At 35.5% G+C, this 22044-nt stretch overlaps 3 protein-coding genes across 4 annotated transcripts; 1 reads left to right on the top strand and 2 right to left on the bottom strand.

Annotated features, from left to right (window-relative positions):
- Positions 1–1721: 1721 nt before the first annotated feature.
- Positions 1722–3869, bottom strand: si:ch211-76l23.4. Its single transcript, XM_043229154.1, has 4 exons — positions 3779–3869; positions 3175–3295; positions 2877–3006; positions 1722–2565 (listed from the first exon to the last, which is right to left on the bottom strand). Exons 2-4 carry the CDS (start codon positions 3275–3277, stop codon positions 2370–2372), a joined length of 429 nt encoding a protein of 142 aa, XP_043085089.1. The 5' UTR covers positions 3278–3295; positions 3779–3869; the 3' UTR covers positions 1722–2369.
- A 1898-nt stretch (positions 3870–5767) lies between these two features.
- flr (fleer) lies at positions 5768–17309 on the top strand. Of its 2 annotated transcripts, XM_043235937.1 has the most exons (20): positions 5768–5958; positions 6124–6189; positions 6750–6959; positions 8556–8612; positions 9096–9231; positions 9537–9641; positions 9718–9846; positions 10201–10250; positions 12378–12530; positions 12675–12740; positions 13024–13077; positions 13156–13221; positions 13369–13445; positions 14120–14330; positions 14870–14917; positions 15062–15133; positions 15230–15333; positions 15793–15871; positions 16225–16354; positions 16592–17309. In XM_043235937.1, the coding sequence occupies exons 1-20, from the start codon at positions 5905–5907 to the stop codon at positions 16726–16728; spliced, it is 2004 nt and encodes a 667-aa protein (XP_043091872.1). In that variant the 5' UTR covers positions 5768–5904; the 3' UTR covers positions 16729–17309. The 2 variants fall into 2 exon arrangements, with proteins under 2 accessions (XP_043091872.1, XP_043091873.1); XM_043235938.1 differs by lacking the exon at positions 14870–14917 and having other exon boundaries at positions 16592–17307.
- On the bottom strand, positions 17116–20739 carry c3h16orf89 (chromosome 3 C16orf89 homolog). Its single transcript, XM_043235939.1, has 8 exons — positions 20432–20739; positions 19036–19188; positions 18807–18957; positions 18610–18727; positions 18360–18522; positions 18151–18255; positions 17979–18056; positions 17116–17438 (listed from the first exon to the last, which is right to left on the bottom strand). The coding sequence occupies exons 1-8, from the start codon at positions 20598–20600 to the stop codon at positions 17335–17337; spliced, it is 1041 nt and encodes a 346-aa protein (XP_043091874.1). The 5' UTR covers positions 20601–20739; the 3' UTR covers positions 17116–17334.
- Between the last annotated feature and the right edge of the window lie 1305 nt (positions 20740–22044).

Raw genomic sequence — 22044 nt, forward strand, 5'->3', positions numbered from 1 at the left:
AATTCTGTAAAAGACAAATCGAGGTGCATTGAGGACCAGGCTCCAGTAAGTATAATTATTCCCAAGTTAATTTGTCTTGCATATCCTGTTTTTCATTGTTCTTTGCATATCTGAGAAACAGGCTTTAAAATAACCATAACAGATACCGACATGCTATCTGATGAAGACGGATTATCGATAGTCAGACTTATTACTAATTCATTTTTAAATAGATATCATACTCACCCTCATGCTGCTCCAAACCCGTATGACAAACCCGCTTTTCTCAGCGAGGCACAAAATGTACTACTTTAGAGTGATTTCCTTGTTCTTTTTTTGTCATTGTTCAACATCAGAAAAGAGCTGCATGAGCATTCCTCTTAACTTCTCCATTTGTGTTTGAAAGTGTGTCAGAGATTTGGAACAACATGAGGGTGAATGACTGAATGTTCTGTAAGATAATCCTTTAATATGGATGAGAAACAAAAGAAGATACTTGATACTGTCACACAAGTCTTTCAATAACTTTCAAATTCCAAGGCACCAGTGACGGATTACAGTCATGAAAATGAATTTACAGCTCAAGATACTTATGGGAATAAGAAATGATTATACAATGTAGGGCTGTGTAACACATTTTCTGCCCTCCTTTGAGTGTGATGCTTCATAAATCTTCAAAGATGTAAGAGACTTCCTTCTGAGATTTATGATTTATGATACGTCTCCGTCACTGAGTGTACGTTGTGTATATAGTTCTTTTAATATGTTTTGCTGATGCTGTCTGCCGGTGTTGTTCCTCTAGGACAGATGACAAAACGAACGTAAAAAGATGTGGTATGGTAAATTACTTGGATTATTTCAGCTGTACATGACTTCGTGACCCCAATGTCCTGACCACTTTTTAATATACACCCACAGAGAGACACATTTGCTCCTGGTGGTTACATTTATGCAGCGCAGTCTGTGGTCTGTGGACTCATTTGCGAAACACAAATAGAATTTGCTTGTAAATCAGTTGTATAGCTATTCTTACATAAATTATTGAATGGATGTACATGAGCGCATTCAACTGACTGCAGCAATTTATGTAAGAAGAGTTTCTAAAAAATCTACATGCTAAATATTTTCATAAATATGGCCCTGTGTGCGTACTATAAATGTAGAGCTTCAAATTTGGACACTTTTGAATGTGTTTGCATTATATAACAAAATAAAAAAAATCATCCTATCTGATATATGCAATGATAATACAAATTATACAAAAAAATATATTTGGTCCAGAAGTGTCTAAATACTTGTATAGGACACTGTATACTGTGGAGCTCGGATTAAAACTGTGACAAAGTCAATAAATAATAGTTTTTTTTAAGTGTTTTAATGAGGGAGTTCATTTTAGATTATAGTAATAAAGTGCTACAGAAGACCGACCATAAATTATTGTATAAACAGTGTCAAATAAAAAAATGGACCTGTCTTTTACTGCTGCCTGCTTGTTGTTGAATGTTGCTTGCAGAAAAACTGTAGATAGATAGATAGATAGATAGATAGATAGATAGATAGATAGATAGATAGATAGATAGATAGATAGATAGATAGATAGATAGTGAGATGATGAAAAAAATGGATGAGACAAACACATATACAGATGTAACAAAAGATCACTATTACACAAAACAAACACCAAACAAATATGCACAAAGCTAATTATGTCAAAAGTTAGCTAACACACTGAAACTTAGAAGTGAATGCAACAGACTGAATTTATTAAAGCTTACATGAGAGGGCAAATATGAGCCAAGAGATATTAAGCATCTAATTACCATGCTCATCCGATTATAAGCATAAATACACAATGAAAAACACAATTTATTGTGTTCCTGAAATGTTCTTAGCTTGTACATAATCAGTTTATACCTGCACGAGCCATTGATCATTTTGAGAGCTGCAAATACCACATATCAATTCACTGACAGTCATGCACATTTGAATATACTCATTCAGACTAATTCCAACTACAGGATTAAATGTAATACTCTTATACTGCATAACAAATGCCTATTTGTGGGGGTTTTTTTGTTAATTTTTTTTTTTTTATTAGGAGCAATGGAAGGTATTCTGAAAATAAAGTCCTGTGGTTACAGCTGTGTCCATTATTTTTTGCAATGTTAATTATGCGTGGGCTGTAACTTTAAATTGCAGCTTTTAGATACCACCCAAACCACATAGAGGGACATTCACAATGTTCAGCATATTGTTTATTACCTGTTTCCCAGCAACACACAGCAACAAGATGCCAAAAGAATGAGAAGCTCAAGAAAAGGCTGCTAGACAAATCTATATCATAGAGGTTTGAAGTTAAGAGAGATCCAGCTCTACTCAAACACGGCCATTTAGGATCCAACAGGTTTCTTTACGACCCGTCTGCGCGGAAGAGCAGGTGCTGCGCTCGCACTGGCTTTCTCGGCCTTCAGTTCATCTATGAAGGTTTCCAATGGTCCGAACTTCTCTGTCAGGTCACCAAGATGGCTTTTCAGGGCATTGAACTCTTTGAACAAGTCATCCAGTGCCTCGGAGAGAGGTTGGATCCTGGAAAGAGTTAAAAAGAGAAAGAAATAAAAAAAGAAAGCAGCACGGTATAGCGCAGTCAGAGAGCTTTGAGGAATATGAAGGTGACTTGAAGCCAAACCATAAGGAGCCAGGAAGTTCCCCATTAAGCACGCAAAATATTTTGCACAGTTTCCAGCATAATGAAATGTTCTGCTCAGAAAAGAACGCAGTCCACATTTCGACATAGCTGCAGATACCAAAATAACAACGTTGTGTTCCTGCTGTTTTCTGTCTGTGGAAAGAAAGAATGCCTGAATCTGAGAGTCTGATTGAACCTCATGAAAGTGTACCTGGAGTAGTCAGGCAGCAAGGACTGATGGTCGTTCTGCAGGAGTCCTTTTACTTGGTTCAGGATGCCAAACCTCCAGTCATCAAGCACCTGAGTCAGATTTGCAACTCCTCGCATGCTTACCCTCTCGGCTGAGGACCAGAAAAGCAATACCATTAGGCATTTTTATCAATTGCTACAACAGTAATATTATATAGAATCAAAAACTGTGAAACCTTAATAGCGTATCAGCCGGAACATCGACACGTAAATCAACCGGTGTGTGTTTTATTAAAACAAATAGACATGTCTCCACTTACAGCCATCACGGTAGTTCCACTCCTCCTTTGCAAGGCGTCTCTTCTGACCACAGACTAAGACCACGGTCACGGTCAGGAACAACAGACTCACCCTGAAACTCATCCTGGATCTTTATGTTTCCTGCACAAGTACACCCAGAAACTTAGACTGCACGAGTACTTACTGAAACTAATCACCGAAAGTCTATTTCCTCCCCTTGAACCGCCCTGGTCTGTTCCTGTCGTCTAAGCAGATGATATATGTTTACTGAGAGATAAATCAAGCCCTGTGCTGCTAAACTCACTATTAATCTTAATCCTAAAAATAATATTGGTGCATAAAGACCATATTTGCTTTCAGGGCACAATCTGTGCCTGTTAGCCATGCTTGACATTTTCTTCGTGGTCTGTAAGAAAGCTAAATTTTTTAAACAACGTGCATGTGAAAACAGAATAAAAGTAAGAAATAAACATTTCTGTTTATACGTAACTTATCGTAACTAAATACTTTTACATAAATATATAGAATGCATTTCACAACAAAATATTAAATCTTACCCAATTTGACCCAAACAACCTACACTTTTGGCAGTGTGTGTAGATTTAAATATCCATATTTACATACCAGTCAGAGAGTTTGGGAAGATGTGTGCTCTTTTAAGTGCTCCTGGAGTTCTGTGCCTTGGTTGCTCCACCAGTCTGTCCCCAGACTGAAGAACACTCCCTCCTGTTTTAAAACATTCCCTCATCACACACATCTTTTTCAAACACTTGGCTTGTATGAGCAAGCAACTATGAATATTTTGAACATCAACTTTTCCTTAAGGTCCAAAGAGTTCTGTAGTAATTTGTCTGCTCATTTGTGACTGCGTAATGCTTGAAAAGATATTGTTTTCGTATGAAAGTTAGTCAAATTTGTATTTTTATAGTGGATCAAAAAGAGTTGTTGTTCATCAACACATTTTGGTTTTAGTTTTTGATCCACTCCAAATGTTGACTAGTATATATATATATATATATATATATATATATATATATATATATATATATATATATATATATATATATAAAATCAGCAATTCTCAAGAAGTGGGACAAAACAGGGTGCAAAGATGTAATAACTGTGCTACTGAGCTATGTTTTGATACAACTTTTCTCTTTTTATAAGAAAATGTTTACCTTTTACTGTATAATATAACAGCAATCAAGATGTTTCAAACATTTCAAAACACATTCTCATGTTAGCAGACAGATTACACTTTCACTTGTGACTAACAATTCTACAACAATTATAAAATAGCCTATCATAATGAAATATTATCTAAATATTTAACTGACTTGTCTGATGGTGACAAGTCTGATGTTCAGATACATTGAATCAATCGATTGCTGCATTAAAACAAACACAACAAACAGTCAATATGTTCCTTTTTATAAAGCTTTTATTTAAGAGTGAAATTTCAGCATTTTTATAAATTATTGGGAAAAATATATGATATCTGATGGTGTTGACAAATTTGGCTTTTTGTTGTATGTAGCCATTTTGGGGTTTTTTCTGTTGATGCTAGATGCTAATGGAACCTGCTCCAGGAGAAGAAAAATATCTAAATATTTAAAAAAATCCTCAGAAATTAGAAGATAGTTTTGACATATCATGGTTTTGACACGGGAAAAATTAACATTAGGATTTGAAATATTCTAAAACTATAAAGCAGAGCCAGTCTGACTATCTACAGAGGAGAAATGTGGCAAGGGGGTCCTTTAGAGTGACAGCTGGCCCTGATATTCCCTGGTTTTATTACATTTTAATAAATGTCTGACGGTGTTGACAAAAAATGAAGACACAACTTTAAATGTGTCACTGAAAAAGAACCTTGCTTTGATATATTATCAAGTGTCACTTTCCATAAAACAATAAAGGTCTTTTTCTTCATTAAATAAACATTTTTGTCCTTTTTATAGCATATGAATGATTGAACCCTTCTCTGTGGACAAACAGGTTTGGATGTAGAGAGAACACAATAAGGCTACATCCTCCAGAGGACACATTTGTAGGCTGTATACGCCTGGTTTATTTCAGTTAACTGAGCATTATATTCGGGGGTCATAAGCACAATACATCAATTTACCCTTAATTAAGAATAATAGTCAAATTTATAACTGTTAACATTCTAAAACAAGATCTTCTTCACGACGTATGCAGCCTAAAGGTGTGACTCTGGAGGACGCATGCGCTCTCCCATTTGAGAAACAAATTTAAATAATAATAATAAAAATAAATTGAAGGGGATAGTTGTGTTAAAAACGTTTCATTTTAATCCTCATAACATTTAAAATTGAAAAATAATAATAATATTTCAACTTAATAGCAGTTACAATTGCTGGACATGTTTTGCCCCATGTCTCAAGAACAACTGCGATACATACATATGCATAAACACACACAAACAAGTGAAGAAACTGATCATATTCAATCTTATGTATCAAAAATACAGAATTATTCAAAGCAGAGTTATCCTAGTTCTCTTCCAGCCTCTGTAAAGAGTAAGTATGGGTAGTAGAGACCCACTGCACTGACTGAAGTAAAGCGTTATCGTTTATGTCACATCCGTTTCTGGGACGGTTGCTAAGAGACAGGATGTCTGCGTCGCGTCTCTGAAAACACAGAAGGGCTGCAACTTCAACTCTTCGACTCTTAATTTTACGTTTTTATTTATGGGGTAAAGCTACACGTGGCGTTTGTTTTCGACAATGCCGCTAACAACGATTAAAGACGGCGAATACACGGCTACCGTGTACAAAATGGTGAGCTATTAGCTGCAAAAGCTAACAGGCTAACTTAGCTTAGTTACCATTGGTCTTGCATTCGCAAAACGTTTAGCAAAGATTGCTTTATAGCGATTTCTTTTTTTTTTTTTTTAATCAAAAGTATTGCCTTTATCCTAATCTTTATTTCTTTTTTGTATGAAGATTAAAGAAGGACGATACGGAGACGCAATTCATATTCTAAGCAAAGAACATCAGAAACAGACGAAAGTAAGTTACAGCAGTCATACTGAGCACATTATTGACACTGAATCAATCAATAAACGTCCTTAAATTCTTCTGCTGTTAAGGAAAATAACTCAATCCACAAATAATAATAAATCATCAAACACTTAATGACTCCCATCTTTGTTGCCACAGTTTTGGAAGTGCTTTTTTTCTGTTCTAAAGGAGTGTCCCAATGTGTTTGTCCATATAGTGCATGCAAGCCATTGGTGTTTTAATGATGAGTTTTTGGCACAGGCTCTGAATTTAAAGTCACAGAGAGTGAGAGAGTTCATCCACACTGACTGAATCAAGCATTTATTTCTGAACCTTGCCCTATACACCGAGTTACCATCACGTTAGAATAGAAAAGGGTCCTGTTTAAACTAAACTAAGCTTACAATTCCCTAGAATATCATTATATGCTTAAACATTAAGATTTGTACTGATGGAAATGACTAAAGTAGGGGGAGTCCTATATATCTATATATCACGTAGGTAATAAATCTCTGTCTATATAAGAAATAATAAATGATTTTTATGTGACTGTGTCTCTGCATGTCCAGTCCAGGGCTGCTCTGTCTCTCCTAGGCTACTGCTACTATCACATGCAGGACTTCACTAATGCAGCAGAATGTTATGAACAGCTGACGCAGCTTCACCCAGAGGTCGAGGACTACAAACTTTACTATGCCCAGTCTCTCTATGGAGCGTGTGCCTTCCCAGAGGCCATGAAAGCTACTTTTCTCTTGGACAGCACAACTAATCATACTAAGGTGGATGCACATTACCTTTTGTTACATCTTTCAAACATGGGTGAATTAAGATAATTAAAACTGTTTTGCAGGATAGATAGAAATACACATACACACAGGTACTGGTCATATAATTAGAAAATCATCAAAAAGTTGATTTATTCTACTAATTCCATCCAAACTTGTATATTATATTCATTACACACAGACTGATGTTTATTTCTTTTAATTTTGCTGATTATAACTGACAACTAATGAAAATCCCAAATTTTAAATAAAAAAATGAAATCTTGGCCAACTGAAAAGTATGAGCATGTACAGAACTCAGGCTCCTTTTGCCTGAATTACTGCAGCAGTGCGGCACGGCATGGAGGCGATCAGTCTGTGGCACTCTTTAGTTGTTATGAGAGCCCAGGTTGCTCTGATAGCTCTACTGCACTGTTGGGTCTGGTATAATCGCATCTTCCCCTTCAGAATACCCCATAGAGGTTTTTCTATGAGGTTAAGGTCAGGAGAGTTTGCTGGCCAATTAAGAACAGGGATACCATGGTCCTTAAACCTGGTACTGGTAGCTTTGGCACTGTGTGTAGGACACTTGCTTGTATGCTTTTTCTACCACATCTTTTCCTTTCTTTCGCCTCTCTATTAACATGCTTGGACACAGAGTTCTGTTAACAGCCAGCCTCTTTTGCAATGATCTTTTGTGTCTTGCCCTCCTTTTGGACAACTGTCAAGTCAGTCTTTCCCATGATTGTGTAGCCTACAGAACTAGACTGAGAGAACATTTAAAGGCCTTTGCAGGTGTTTTGAGTTAATTAGCTGATTAGAGTGTGGCACCAGGTGTCTTCAATATTGAACCTTTTCACAGTATTCTAAGTTTCTATACTGAATTTCGTTAGTTGTCAGTTATAATCATCAAAATGAAAAGAAATAAACATTTGAAACTCTGTGTGTAATGAATGATTATAATATACAAGTTTCACTTTTTGAATGGAAATAAATCAACTTTTTGATGATATTGTAATTATATGACCAGCATATATATATATATATATATATATATATATATATATATATATATATATATATATATATATATATATATATACAAATGTCTAATCACAGTTATAAAAGCTGCAATTAATGTTATTCTGTGTGCTTAAGATATGTCTTAATGTTTGTGCAGTGTTTTAATTTTAGTATAGAATTATAATACTATGCATACTTGTATTTTTTAATTTATTTATGTTCTTATTAAAAAACATACAAAATAAATTGTATTTATTTATTTTCATATAAAATTGCTTCAAGCAATGGTATAAACATCGTTCAATTTAAATTCTGATGATCGTAATTAATAATCGTAATTACAATTTCAAGTTAATTATCAACAATGATTTTTGTATTATGATCATGATTAGGATCATAATCGTGCAGCCCTATTTTTACTGAATTTTTAAACAAATGAATACAGCCTTGGTAAGCATAAAGGACTTCTTTTAAAGAATGTACTTCAGTTAAAGAATGATTATCACTAGCTTGTCACATCGCATTTCTTTTATTTTATTGATGATGATTTTACAAATAAACATTATTATCCATCCCATTTCTAAACAGATGATTAAACTGCAAGCTGCCATAAAATATGGAGAGGAAGATTTTTCAGGTGCAAAGGTAACATTTTTCTTTGTAATGTATTTTATTCACCCTTATGTCATTCTAAAGCATAATTAATGACTTTAATTCTTCTATGGAACACATTTGCAAAATTGTTTAAGAATGTAGTGGTTCAGAGAACAGTAATAATATATATATATATATATATATATATTTTTTTATGTTCTTTGTTTAAGTCTTGAGAGGTTCTTAAATCTAATCTTATTTCTTTTTCTTTTTAAAATAGCTTATTTTGTGTTTCATAGAAGAAAAATAAAATCGTACTGGTTTTATCATGAGGGCGAATAAATGATGAAAGAATTTTAGTTTTTGAGTGAACACTCCCTATAAGTATCTGAATGCTTTTCAAGGCCACGGTGTACATGAAAAATCCAGTAAGAACTTAGAGCAATGGCACATGTGGAAAATGAATCACCATTTGACCGCAGGATGTGGCATGGACTGTTTATTTTGTTGGAATATTTGGTTTTGCTTCTCCAGACTCTGGTTGAGCAGTTGCCTCAGGACGATCCAGACTATGATGTGGATCTCGGGTGTTTGCTTTATAAGGAGGGCGAGTATGAAGAGGCTTGCAAAAAGTTTATGTCCTCCATGAATGTACTGGGCTACCAGCCAGGTGAGGATGATTTTCTTTAGCGCTGGTTCCATTCAATTATAACTGTGTGTGTTTGTGGTGTCTACATGCAGAAGCTTAATAGACAAAACAGACAAACACACGCACTGGTGTCTCCCAGTAATTGTTCTGCCAAGAGTTACAAACATAACATTGACTGGCTGACCACATTGCTTAAGAGTAGTAATTTAGATTTTTTTTTTTTTTTTTATGGAAATGAATGTGGTATGGAGAACCTTTGACACGCTGTGATGTTTTCTTAAAACTAGCTGTGCAGGACTCTGATTGTGTTTTTTTTTTTGTTACAGATCTGGCCTACAATATAGCACTTTGTTACTACAGTCTAAAGCAGTATGCTTCAGCGCTCAAATATATTGCAGAAATTATTGAACGTGGAATCAGAGAGCACCCAGGTATTTGTATCAGAAAAGGTGTTGCAAGATTTACTGTGCTGTAGAGTGAATTTCAATGAATTTCGTATGTTTATAGAGCTCAGTATTGGAATGACAACAGAAGGCATTGATGTAAGAAGTGTCGGTAACACCCTCGTCCTGCACGAAACTGCTTTGATTGAAGCCTTTAATCTGAAAGCAGCTATTGAATACCAGCTGAAGAACTGTAAGTATAGATAAACCACCCAGCCTGATGTTTCACGCAGGCGCCTTCTTATCATCTACATTTGAACTCTATTTATTCATAGCGTATTATAAACTGCAGATCCATTAGCAGAATGTGTGGCCTTCCAGGATTCCTAGTGGCTTTGCATTAAGCAATAATCACGAAGTCTACAGCATAGACTATGCACTAAGCACAATTTGCTCAGTGGCTTTCTGTAAAATTTAGCCTGGGGTGATACACTGCTGTGTTTTGGGTCTACTTTTGAACTTCAGTTAATGTATTTCAGTGATTATGGCCTCTAGATTGTTATATCTATTTATTTTTATATGTATATCTAAATTTTTTTTTTTGCAGATGCTGCTGCTCAGGAAGCACTGACTGACATGCCACCCAGATCAGAAGAGGTACTAAAATGTGACCTCTGTGGTAACATTCATCCACCTTGACGCTTGAATGTATTTGGAATCCAGAAAGCATCTGGATATTGTTTAGCAGGATTGCATACAAAGGTATCTCGCTTATCCATTCGAAATGGAATGGCACTCGTAGATTGCTACAACCATACATTTTCTGCCATCCACAGAATTTTTTAAACAATAACGGATAATTAAAAATGCTTACGTGGTCTGTTGTGTAAGAGATGCAAATAAGAATTAGATATGACAAAAAAGAAGGAAAAAAATGGTTTTAAAATGCCCCCGCAAACACACGCCAGGAGGGAGACGTGACTGAGGAACTGGGGAGAGAAATGAGAGACTGTAAGTGTAGTTCAGTGAAATAATACATTGGATGTTGTTCATTAAATTGGTGAGCAGATTGCAAGACCTCAGTGTGTGCTGACTTATTCACATTGAGCAAGCAGAATAAAAAGAGAGGAAGCTGCAAAAGGTCTTTAAACGGATAAAAATAGAGCATGACGGAAAACATTTACAACCTAGTCAATCAAAGTGACGGATCATTTTTATTTGTAGCTCAACCTCATTATATAGTGCTTAATCAGCGTAATAATTATATATTGCTTAATCAAAATGCATTAGCATTTACACCTTGTCACATTTGTACTTCATGAAATGAAATCCGAAGTATTTTCAGTGATCCACTCTCAGTCTTCTCATATTAGGTACATTTGCACTTCAACGTTTAAAGTATTGTAAGCCGATCGCAAAAAAAAAAACATTGAATGCGTTTGTATCTCATTACTATTTTATTTAGTATGTTTCCAGGTGATTTTGCTGTAAAACACTTTCCGTGTTCCGTTTTCCCATTTCTGTAGCAATTCAGCAAACAAAGGCTGTCGGATAAGATCAGATGCCTGTCAAGAGAATGTTTTCCTCATTAGTTATGCTGTTTGATCTGAGCGTGCTCACTCTTGCAGGATAGCTTCTTATGAATCAATGTCATAGGCATGCCGGTTCACATGCACGCTTGAGGAACTTTTATCCTACATTGACACACTGTTCGCCATCTCTTTCAGAAGAAAGAAAATGACCCGGTCGGTTGCACTGCCTTTTAATGGTACAATACGTGTTTAATTTTCTCAAATCCTTACCAGATTGCCTGTGATCATGCACTGGGAATTAGCTGTTTTTGAGGTTTATTCCTTTTCTGCTGGGGTTTGTATTGTGAGAGCTGGTAAGCCCACACCTGCTGGCTGAAATGATGGTGAGCTGCAGGGACACGTATCTGTGCTAGTTTGCGCTGGCACCTCGAAGTTAATGAGTGATCCATCTTACGTAAGCTCTCATTAAATACACTGTTTCTTCCCGCAGGACAGGTATTTTTAAACTCTGAATCTGTAGCTAGGACTACTGCAAGAAATGTACCGAATTTTAGTAAGAATTCAGTGTACTGCGCAAAGATGTTTTTACTGATTTATGTAATTTCCTGTAAAGAAATATAGACAAAATGCCTATATATATATATATATATATATATATATATATATATATATATATATATATATATATATATATATATATATATATATATATATATATATATATATATATAAAACAAAATGCTTATTTATCTGACATTCAACAATTATACAACACGGTTTTGATATTAGTTTACAGATAGATAGGCTGAAGTATTTAGTTTATGTATACATGGAATTCTTATCCAAATTTCTCATATCTTTTCTGAGAAATGGACAAGGGAAGATAACTATCTGCTGCCCCCTAGTGAAACGAGTGATTATTAGTCAGTGATTATTTGTCACACAGACATTTCAGTTCAATTCAAGTTTATTTGTATAGCACTTTTAATGATGCAAGTCATTGCAAAGCAGCTTACAGAAAATGCTACATTTCTACATTATATTTAGGTGCAGGTTATTAGTGATGATTATATGTTGTGATTAAACTTTGTGATTGTGGTTGGATCCACATTTGATAGTTTATTCATTTAATTTTTCAATAATTCTTTTCATTGGCTCCCTTAGTCTGTTTCTACGTGTATGGAATGCTTTTACATTTGAAATTTGACCTGTATTCAGATTTTTTAAAGTCTTTATTTTTTATTTCATTTAGGAGCTGGATCCAGTCACTCTTCACAACCAGGCTCTAATGAACATGGACACCAAGCCCACAGAGGGTTTTGAGAAACTTGCTTTTCTCCTTCAGCAAAACCCCTTTCCTCCAGTCACTTTTGGCAACTTACTATTGCTTTATTGTAAATATGAGGTTAGTGTGCTTCATTTCCAACAGTTCTTAGCATTCGGAAAACTGTTTGGTTGTGCTGTATTAATTATGCAATCATTTTTGTAGAAACTTTAAAGAAACTTGTTTAAGAGGTTTGTAAGTGTTCTTTGCTTTTATTGTCTCTAGTACTTTGACCTTGCTGCAGATGTCTTGGCTGAAAATGCTCATCTCACTTACAAGTTTCTCACACCGGTAAGGCAGAGATGATTTTTGTAACAATTTCATGTTTTATTTTCCTTCAGCCTCATAGTATTTGCATTGTAAGTTTCATGAAAATTCAATCACGTATAAGTCTCCACTTTCATTAGCCAACATAGTCACTCCAATGATAACATCCACATTGATTCCTCTGTCCATAAGGCATTTGCAAGTAATAACACACCAGGTGATAACCGCAGAGTTGCCTCATGCATATTGACATACCAGTCCAAACTTGCATCAAAACGTAAAGCTATTTTTTTTTTCCTGTTTATAGTACCTCTATGAGTTCCTGGATGCCATGATCACATGTCAGACAGCACCTGAGGAAGTGAGTGATCTTTTCCAGAGTCTTCTAGTATCCAGTGAGCATTTGTTACTGAATTAATTGACCTTTCATCTGACATAGGCATTCCGAAAATTCGACGAAATTGCGGGAAAACTGACTGAACAACTGCGCAAGGTTACAAAACAGGTTACAGCTCGGCATTTTGACTTTCAACAATTCACAGCATTTATGCCCGCTTGTGTCAAATGCTACTCCCTGAATACACCGTTATGATATCAGTATGTTCGATGCTGAAATGGCTAATAAGTTTAAAAACTCTACTTTCCCACAAAGGTGCAGGAAGCAAGACACAACCGGGATGATGAATCCCTAAAAAAATATGTCCAAGACTATGACGAGGTTCTTGAGAGGTAAATGTAAGATTCATTTACATTGATTACATTTATACATTTAGCGGATGCTTTGTATGAAGTGACCTACAAAAAAGGTGATTCTTAAAAAAAAAATTTTTAAATCCGTAAATATTTAGGGTAAAAAATCAGAAGCTGTGGTTGCCAGGAATTCGACTGGTAACAACATTTTAGGTTTCACGGTATTAAGTTAAATTTACTTTTAAATGCCTTAATTTCATTAACTGATGTAATGTTAATATACCAGCCTATTAAAGTACTAAAATCTGTTTTGTATCCTTAAAATACACTAATAACCAATGAACCAAAACCATCACAAGCAGCTTTTAAATATGAACAGTGTCATTTACACAAACACTAAGCACCATCAGGGTGAGATATTAACCTGAAATATGCAATAAACATTAATTTAACAACATTACATGTAACAGGACCTTAATAAACATAAGTGAAAAGAAAAAACTAAGAAGAAACATAATGATTTTAAATAAAAACGTAAAATTCAAACAAAGTTTTCCTTGTGAATTTTACTGGAATTTACCATTAATCATTTAACAGGTTTTTACCATAGCATTTTCACTATTTTTTTTTTTTTTTTTATAGCATGGTCATTTTATACAGTGCATGTAAAATGTTCACCATATATAAATACGTTTAAATGTGTTTTTTTTAAGGTACATCCCTGTATTAATGGCCCAGGCCAAAATCTACTGGAACCGTGAGAACTACAGCATGGTGGAAAAGATCTTCCACAAGTCACTGGAGTTCTGTAATGAGCACGACACTTGGAAACTTAATGTTGCTCATGTGCTCTTCATGCAAGACAACAAATATAAAGAGGCCATTGGTTTCTATGAGCCTATCGTTAAGAAGCATTATGAGAATGTAAGTTTATGTGACTGAATGTGCTTTTCCTTTAAAGACCAGTGCCTTTTCATAAAACCCAAGTCCACATTTAAATAAAAAAAAAAGTAAGAATGATAACTTATGAAATACAGTCAGTCAGTCCTTTGCAGTGCTTAGTAAAGTTTATTAAGGGTCAATTTTTAAAATAGATAACAGTAGTATTTTGCATAAATAGTGGGATAAAGATTTGTTTTATTAATAACCGTTAAATTAGATTGCTTTCTTTGAATCATGGATATAAAATTACTTGTGCATGCAAAATAACAATATAGAACCATTGCATTTATTTTGGTAATTTGCTTTGCTAATATTTTTATATACTATATATATTTTTATATACTTACTATAATTTAAAATATAAATCTATATATATATATAAATTCTAATATAAATATATAAACAGTATTTTATTTGTCTTCTGTGATGGTGGGTGACATTTGGCCATATTTGCAAAACAATTACACAACACATCTCATTCTTTCAAATGAAAACATGTTCTTTGCTCCTCTGCTTGCTAGCTGGAACAGTGTAACATTCAAGAGTGTCCCTGCAAAACAAAACCCTCGGTAAAATGAGAGTCTTACTGTGTGACTGCATGGAGTTTGCAGCATGATGTTTGATTTTTTTCTTTTTTTTTGGTTTTATTTCGAAGAGTGTCTGCTGTTATTGGCGTCCTCGCAATATATTAACAATCACATTTTGTCCTGTAGATTCTTAACGTCAGTGCGATTGTCCTTGCTAACCTGTGCGTGTCATACATCATGACCAGCCAAAATGAAGAGGTAAAAATTCAAATCTTACTTATCTTAACTATAGTTGATACTAATCTTTTTTTTTTTCTCTATGTTTATTGTTTTTGTTATTTGTTATATTTACAGGCAGAGGAACTGATGAGAAAGATAGAGAAAGAAGAGGAGCAAATCTCGTATGATGATCCAGACAAAAAAATCTTTCATCTGTGTATTGTAAACCTTGTAATAGGGTATGTACAATATTTCTATTTTACACTTCATTTTTAAGTGTCCTTGTTACAGTGTTATTATACATTTAAGTACTGAGTAATATTAATTAACTACAAGCACTTACTATATGGTTTGCCTAAGAAATGAGGGTTTGGCGTTACGTGCATGTAATTATGCATCATTTATTGTTATTATAATAGTAAGTACATGTATCAGTGACACCTTAAGATAAAGTGTTACCTATTTTTACATACTTGTGTTAAATCAAATTTTAAGAACAACCTCATCTTGTACAGTTCATACACATACACAAAATTACGGTTCACACAAAAATAGTAAGCAGCATTGTAAAATCATTGAAAATAGTCTCTTTTTCTCACTGACTCTGAAACAGCATGCATGTCAACAGAAAATGAGATCTTTCATTTGAAAGACATCTCATCTCCGTTTGAATACTTAAAGTGAATCATTTCTTCCAGGACTTTATATTGTGCTAAAGGGAACTATGACTTCGGCATTTCTCGTGTCATAAAAAGCCTGGAGCCATACAATAAAAAGGTAATCGATATTTCATTTAATGTTTTTAATGATCTTCAGTTTAAACAGCACATAAACTTTTTATATTCCTTGCTTGTTGTATTTGTCTTAGTCCTGCTCTGATACAGTTATCAACATGTTATTATTGCGTATCCACAAATATCCACTGGAGAGGTCTTTGCTTGCTTCCAGCTGCATAAACAGCGTTACTTAAGAACCTCAGCATTCTTGATCTTACGATACTGTAGCAGATGTACAGCACTGGATGGCTACTGCACTTAGTCCGACGATTACTTGTTTTGCTGAAATGGATCTCATGTGATATCGTGCAGTCATCGTGCTTGACGTGACACCGACACATCTTATGCTTTCAGCTTGGAACAGACACGTGGTTCTACGCTAAAAGATGTTTTCTCTCGCTGCTGGAAAACATGGCCAAGCACATGATCATGCTCAGGGATTCAGTGGTTCAGGAGTGCATTCAGTTCCTCGAGCACTGTGAACGTAAGCATGTCCTCTAAAACAGGTATCCTGTGGCAGGGCTGCGTTAGCGCAGAGCTTTAATCCTCCAGTATATCACAAAGTATCAAAATCTAATCCAGTGATTACTAGTTCGCTGTTGTTTTGACTGTTTAATTCAGCGGGGATAAAAATGCTGGTTTTTGAAAGCCGAGGCGCTAATTAATTTTCAATCCCGAGATTCTCCATGGGACTAATTACTTTTTTTATCCTCCCCTCCAGTGTACGGAAAAGATGTGCCTGCCATCATAGAACAGCCTCTGGAGGAGGACCGCATGCACATCGGCAAGAACACCGTCACTTATGAATCACGCCTGATAAAAGCTCTCTTCTATGAAGTCACAGGGTGGAATGAGTAACCGTTAAACTATAGCTATATCAGAACTAGATTTTGGGCAAATATTCACCAAAGACCACAATTGCTGATTGCTGTTTTACGTTGATTTCATGGACGGATGGAGGTCTGACTAATAACGCCTCGATGTGGCAGCTTTGGAGAGATCATGCTGTTTCTCGACTAAATCCAAACATGCATTTTAAGCATGCATTCTCTGTAATAATGAACCCACATGGGTTCACTCCCTCCAGGCAAGAGAGCTTAAACTTAAATAAATATTCACCAACAAAGGGCATTTTGTTAATTTAAACTAACCTTTTTATTAAAATAGTGAAACGTGAACAATTCATTATCATTAAAATTATATACTGTGATTACTTTTCATCAGAATAATAATAACGTATCATAATACTGTATGGTTTTTTTTATTTATTTGATATAAAATATACATTTTCTTGGTTTTACCATAAAACATTTGCCTTTCTATTCATTGTCTTGGAATCGTGTACATATCATTAAATCTACAGCACTTTCATTAAAATGATCAAAGAGGAAAGAATAAATATCTGTAAAGCATGATAAAGAAGGAAACTGAGTTCTGTAATGATTTATCTCATGAAGCACGGCCTTAAATTAAGGGTCTCTTCGTTATGTCCTGCTCTGAAAGGTAATAGTTGAGAAATCCTCCTAATGTACTCACTGCAACTCCTGTCATATGACTTGAGCAGCCATCTATAAAAAGAAACATATTAATATTAGTTTAAAATAGTATAATCATGTGATGTTAACAAATAGTTTTTTAGCAGCCGTAACTTTAAAGGAATAGTTCACTCAAAAAGAAAACATTTAATTCACCCTTAGGCAATCCACAATGTAGATATTGTTTGTTTTTGTTATGTAATTTGTGGATCATCTCTGAATGAGGATTGAAACTGCTTATAACATCATAATAAGGGTTTTGAACAGTTCTTGATCGTTAACTACCCCTGATCTGTACATGTTTCTCTCCTGATTCAGACTAGATGACTTTTTTTGAATTTAAAAATGTCTTGATGAATCCGTTTATTACGGACATATTCATCGTTCATTGCACAAGATGTTAAGTGATGGACTGGAGTGGTGAGGATAATTGGATCATTGTGATTTTATGACTTCGGGCTCTCTTTCTGATAGCACTTTCAGAGCATTTGCAGAGGAATCGATTCATATGCAAGTACTTGGAGGGCTTGAGGGTGAGAAATGTTTCAGCAAATTTTCATTTGTAGGGTTCACCTGTCAGTGTTTTTTCTCTTCTTTTCACCCGTTTGTGGGGTGCATCCAAGAATTCCTCGAAGATCTGGGAGATGTCCTCTAATGGAGACGTGATTCACAGGATTTTATTTAATATCCAGTTGATAAAATATTAAGATATAAGTTTTATATATTTAAAATGCACTTAACTCACCCTCTTTGCCAAAACAGCCTGCTTCTTGATCTTGCCATGTTAGAATAGACTGCAACCAGTCCAGTTTATAGAAGTCCGAGAATCCCACTAAACCACATAAAAGAACTGCAAAATAAATGATTGAATTAAAACATGTATAAGTCAGTGGATGTTATCTCACAACAAATGTTCCCCAATAATTTATTCGTAACCCTACACCTTATACTAACTGTTTTCTATAAAAATGTCCTGCATTTGAGCAGTAATAGCATTCTTGAAAATGTCCTGGTTGCTTTTCATCATGTTGGAGCAGAAGATTCTCTTATAATGGTCCACAGTAATGTTGACACGAGACAGTCTCAGGTCCCCCTTCAGCATTCTGGAGCACCCTTTCTGAGGACACAAGAGTCAAACTGAATGCACACACATTTACTTGAGGGCACGTAAATCGAGAAAGTATTTTTTAACAAGACGTGTTACCATCATTCCTATCATGAAGTACAGTAGCTGGTGGGACAGGGAATAGTGCGGACATCCGAATTGCGTCATTGTGTCTCTGCAAGACTTGGTCACAATGCATGGGGTTCCGTTGTCTTTCCTTGCGATTAAAAAAAAACAGTTGACTGATTTTTATCAATTTTTGATGCTATTTTTCTTTTTTGCTGTAACCTTCTTACCATGTGCCTAGAAGGAGAGTCATGCACTTGTCACTCAACTGCTCATCATAGCACTCCATAGACCTCACTGAGGTATAAACGAGAGAGGGATCCGTGGAGCTCCATTCTGCAGGCAGGGACCAGAAGGAGCCGTCCAAAATGGGCTCAAACTCTGCAGGGGAAACAGTTCTAGTTTTCCGTGCCGTTGTTAGAATGTTTAGAATAGATCTTCCCCCTCAAACAGCCTTACCTTTGTAGTATTTGGGATCTGTCTCCTGAAGAGCGCTGACGGCAGTAGAAAGGCTCTTGTTCAGTCTCTTCAACATAGAAACAGCAGCCGCTCGCTGAGAGAGACTCAGAAAATCTGAATGCGGCCAAGTTCGAGTTGCCTCCTGCAGCTGCGCTGAGTTATATAAGCAGAAAGAAGCCTGATGGTGAACCGTTGATGGACTGTTTACTTCAGAAGTTCAAGCTCAGTGGATTTCTGGGGGGGGGTTTCGAGCTCCCAAATTAAGCGGCCTGTTCAGTCATCCAAAACTAAGTCAAAATAAAACCACGGGTCCACTTTTTTTAATACATGTGTTTGTTTCCACTCATCAGACAACCTTTTAATAATCTGAAAGGGTATCCTACGTGACAAGCTCTGCCAGAGGGCGCTGAACGCGAGCAGAACCAGTCGCGCTTAACTCAAGGAGTAACCAACAGTGCAGTCCGGTCTCATGAGTACATATATAGCAATAGCACGCCAAATAAAAACGAAAACCCGAGGTATTTATACGCAAAAACGAGACTTTGGCGTATATGTGACACGCACGTGTTCGGCGTGCATAGAATACGCAGTTATGGCGTACGTATGATACGCATCCAGCCCAAGCTGAACGTGATCTTACTGAGTTCGACTTGTTCCTGGAGCAACATTATGATTAACCAATCAGATCTGCAGAACCATTTTTATACTTTTTTTAGGCTTACAATCGGTGTTTGTTGCTTGTACTTCAGCGTCATTCACCTATCATTTCCTTTGATTTTAGCCGTTACTCACAGGTAAGGTTGGGTTCAGGTGCGGGGATACGATCAAAATTAATTTTTTTTGTTTAAAATGTTGTTCCTGGGTCAACATATTTTGACACGGAACTTTGCAATATCAGGACGTGCTCTACTCCACAATCTTAATTATTCCCGTCGCGCGGCATAAACTCCATTTTTGGCTATCTATATCGCGAGTTTTCGTTTTTATTTGGCGTACTATTTATCGGGTAGAGCCGTGCGTTGCTCGAGAGCCTGCATGTTTTTGCAGCTGCAGTATGATCACAAAGTAATTGCAAAAACACTGTTTCTCAATCGTTTTTAAAGTTAACGATAGATAACTGACATAATAATGCCGACTGCGCGAGGAGAGGCTCAACGGGCTACGCAGCGAAAAAATACAATTCCATTAAAAAGACTTTTGCAAAGATTTTACAACAAAGTCCAGTGTCGGTCAGTTGAAATGAAAGTCTATTTGAGAGTGATATCCTTGATATTGGTAATTACGATCCGTATAAAGTTGAAACGATGTTTATAACTCAAACCTAAAGTTGGCACTCAAAACAGAACAAAGTGATTTAAAAAAAAATAAAAATCCAATCTGTCAAATAATGGCTTACCTTGAAGTATTAGGTATCCAACGACACCGTCCAGGTTGATGTTTCTTCCTTGCATGTCAAAGTATGTAATTCCCTTGGATAAACTCAGAAGTATGTTATCAATCACGTCCTGATTTGATAAATCAGTTGTAGACGAGAGAATAAGAATCACAAGGAAAAGATGCCACATTTTAAGAACTTTGAAAATACTAAATAAACGGAAAATAGTTAATGGGCGAGTGGTCTGTCCAGTAGCTTTTTTTTCTTATTTTGAAGGCGAAGCTGTTTGTCATAGCAAACCCATCACGTGGCTCAGGTCCGCCGCTTTAACCACGGTCACGCCATCTGCGCTGAAAGATGGATTGCGCGTCTACTTGGCATTGCGTGGTAGAGATGAAGGTCAAGAAGCCTCGAAACATGTGCAAATAATTTTTCCTAGGACCAATGCTTTTTTTTTTTTTTTTTTTTTTTTAAAAAAGATCACATTTTCGCAAATTTCAACAGTTACTTGTTCTACGTTTTCTCATGCTGCTAATGTGATTTTCATGTTGCTTTACCGTATCATTATTTAATAACTGCGTGCCAGTCTCTCGACTAATGCTATGCACTTGGCCAAAGGGTAAAGCGGCATGAAAACGCCTTGTGGGAGATGCAGAACACGAATCTGGTGGAGTTTACAGGACACATTTGAATGCTTTAAAGGAAAGTCTGGAGAGTGAGACATTAAACAGTATTGGTTCTGAATTTGTTATGCCGATTATTAAAGAATGAAATAGTAAAGCAACATAAAAATATGTTAAATAATTTGCAGGGCAAAAAAAAAAAAACTTTATGAAACACCAGCTGTCTCAGGCCAAACATGCATAAAACATTTAGTTTTTTAGTTAGCCTATTATAATCGATTAATTCAGTTTGATACGCTCTCTGGCCCACTTTTTTAATGATTTGCATAGGCTTTGAAGCTTCATGGCCATCATCTCTACCACGCAGCACCGTGTAGACGCGCAACGAGTCTTTCGGCGCAGATGGCGTGACTGCGGTGCTTAAGGCCAGTAAACCCTGGGATACCACATAGTTTGAATATTATTGCTTCTGGTGGAAAAGCAATATGTTTTGAGTGGGATTTCATCTCACTCAAAACACAGGTAAATTAAATTCCAGGTTTCTTTCTTTCTTTCTTTCTTTCTTTCTTTCTTTCTTTCTTTCTTTCTTTCTTTCTTTCTTTCTTTCTTTCTTTCTTTCTTTCTTTCTTTCTTTCTTTCGAAAAAAAGTCCGAATCTTTGCTGGTAATGTAGGGTCTGGCTGCTATAGCTTCCTTTTTCTCTATTAAAGAAATAAATGTTATTATTATTATTATTATTATTATTATTATTATTATTATTATTATTATTATTATTATTATTAGAAGTAGTAGCCAGTAGTAATAGTAACAATAAGAAGAATACAAATAATAAGAACAACAAATTATTTACTATTACTATTATTTATTATAGGCTGTAAAGATATAGTAGTAATTAGCTACATCTGGAATTGTTCTAAATGGAATTACAGAAGTATCTACAAAGATTCGAATTAAATATGTACTGTATCTATTAGTGGTAACTGTATAATTTGATCATTAATAATTTAAGATA

The sequence above is a fragment of the Puntigrus tetrazona genome, chromosome 3, assembly GCF_018831695.1.
Source record: "Puntigrus tetrazona isolate hp1 chromosome 3, ASM1883169v1, whole genome shotgun sequence".
In the NCBI taxonomy this organism is placed as follows: domain Eukaryota; kingdom Metazoa; phylum Chordata; class Actinopteri; order Cypriniformes; family Cyprinidae; genus Puntigrus; species Puntigrus tetrazona.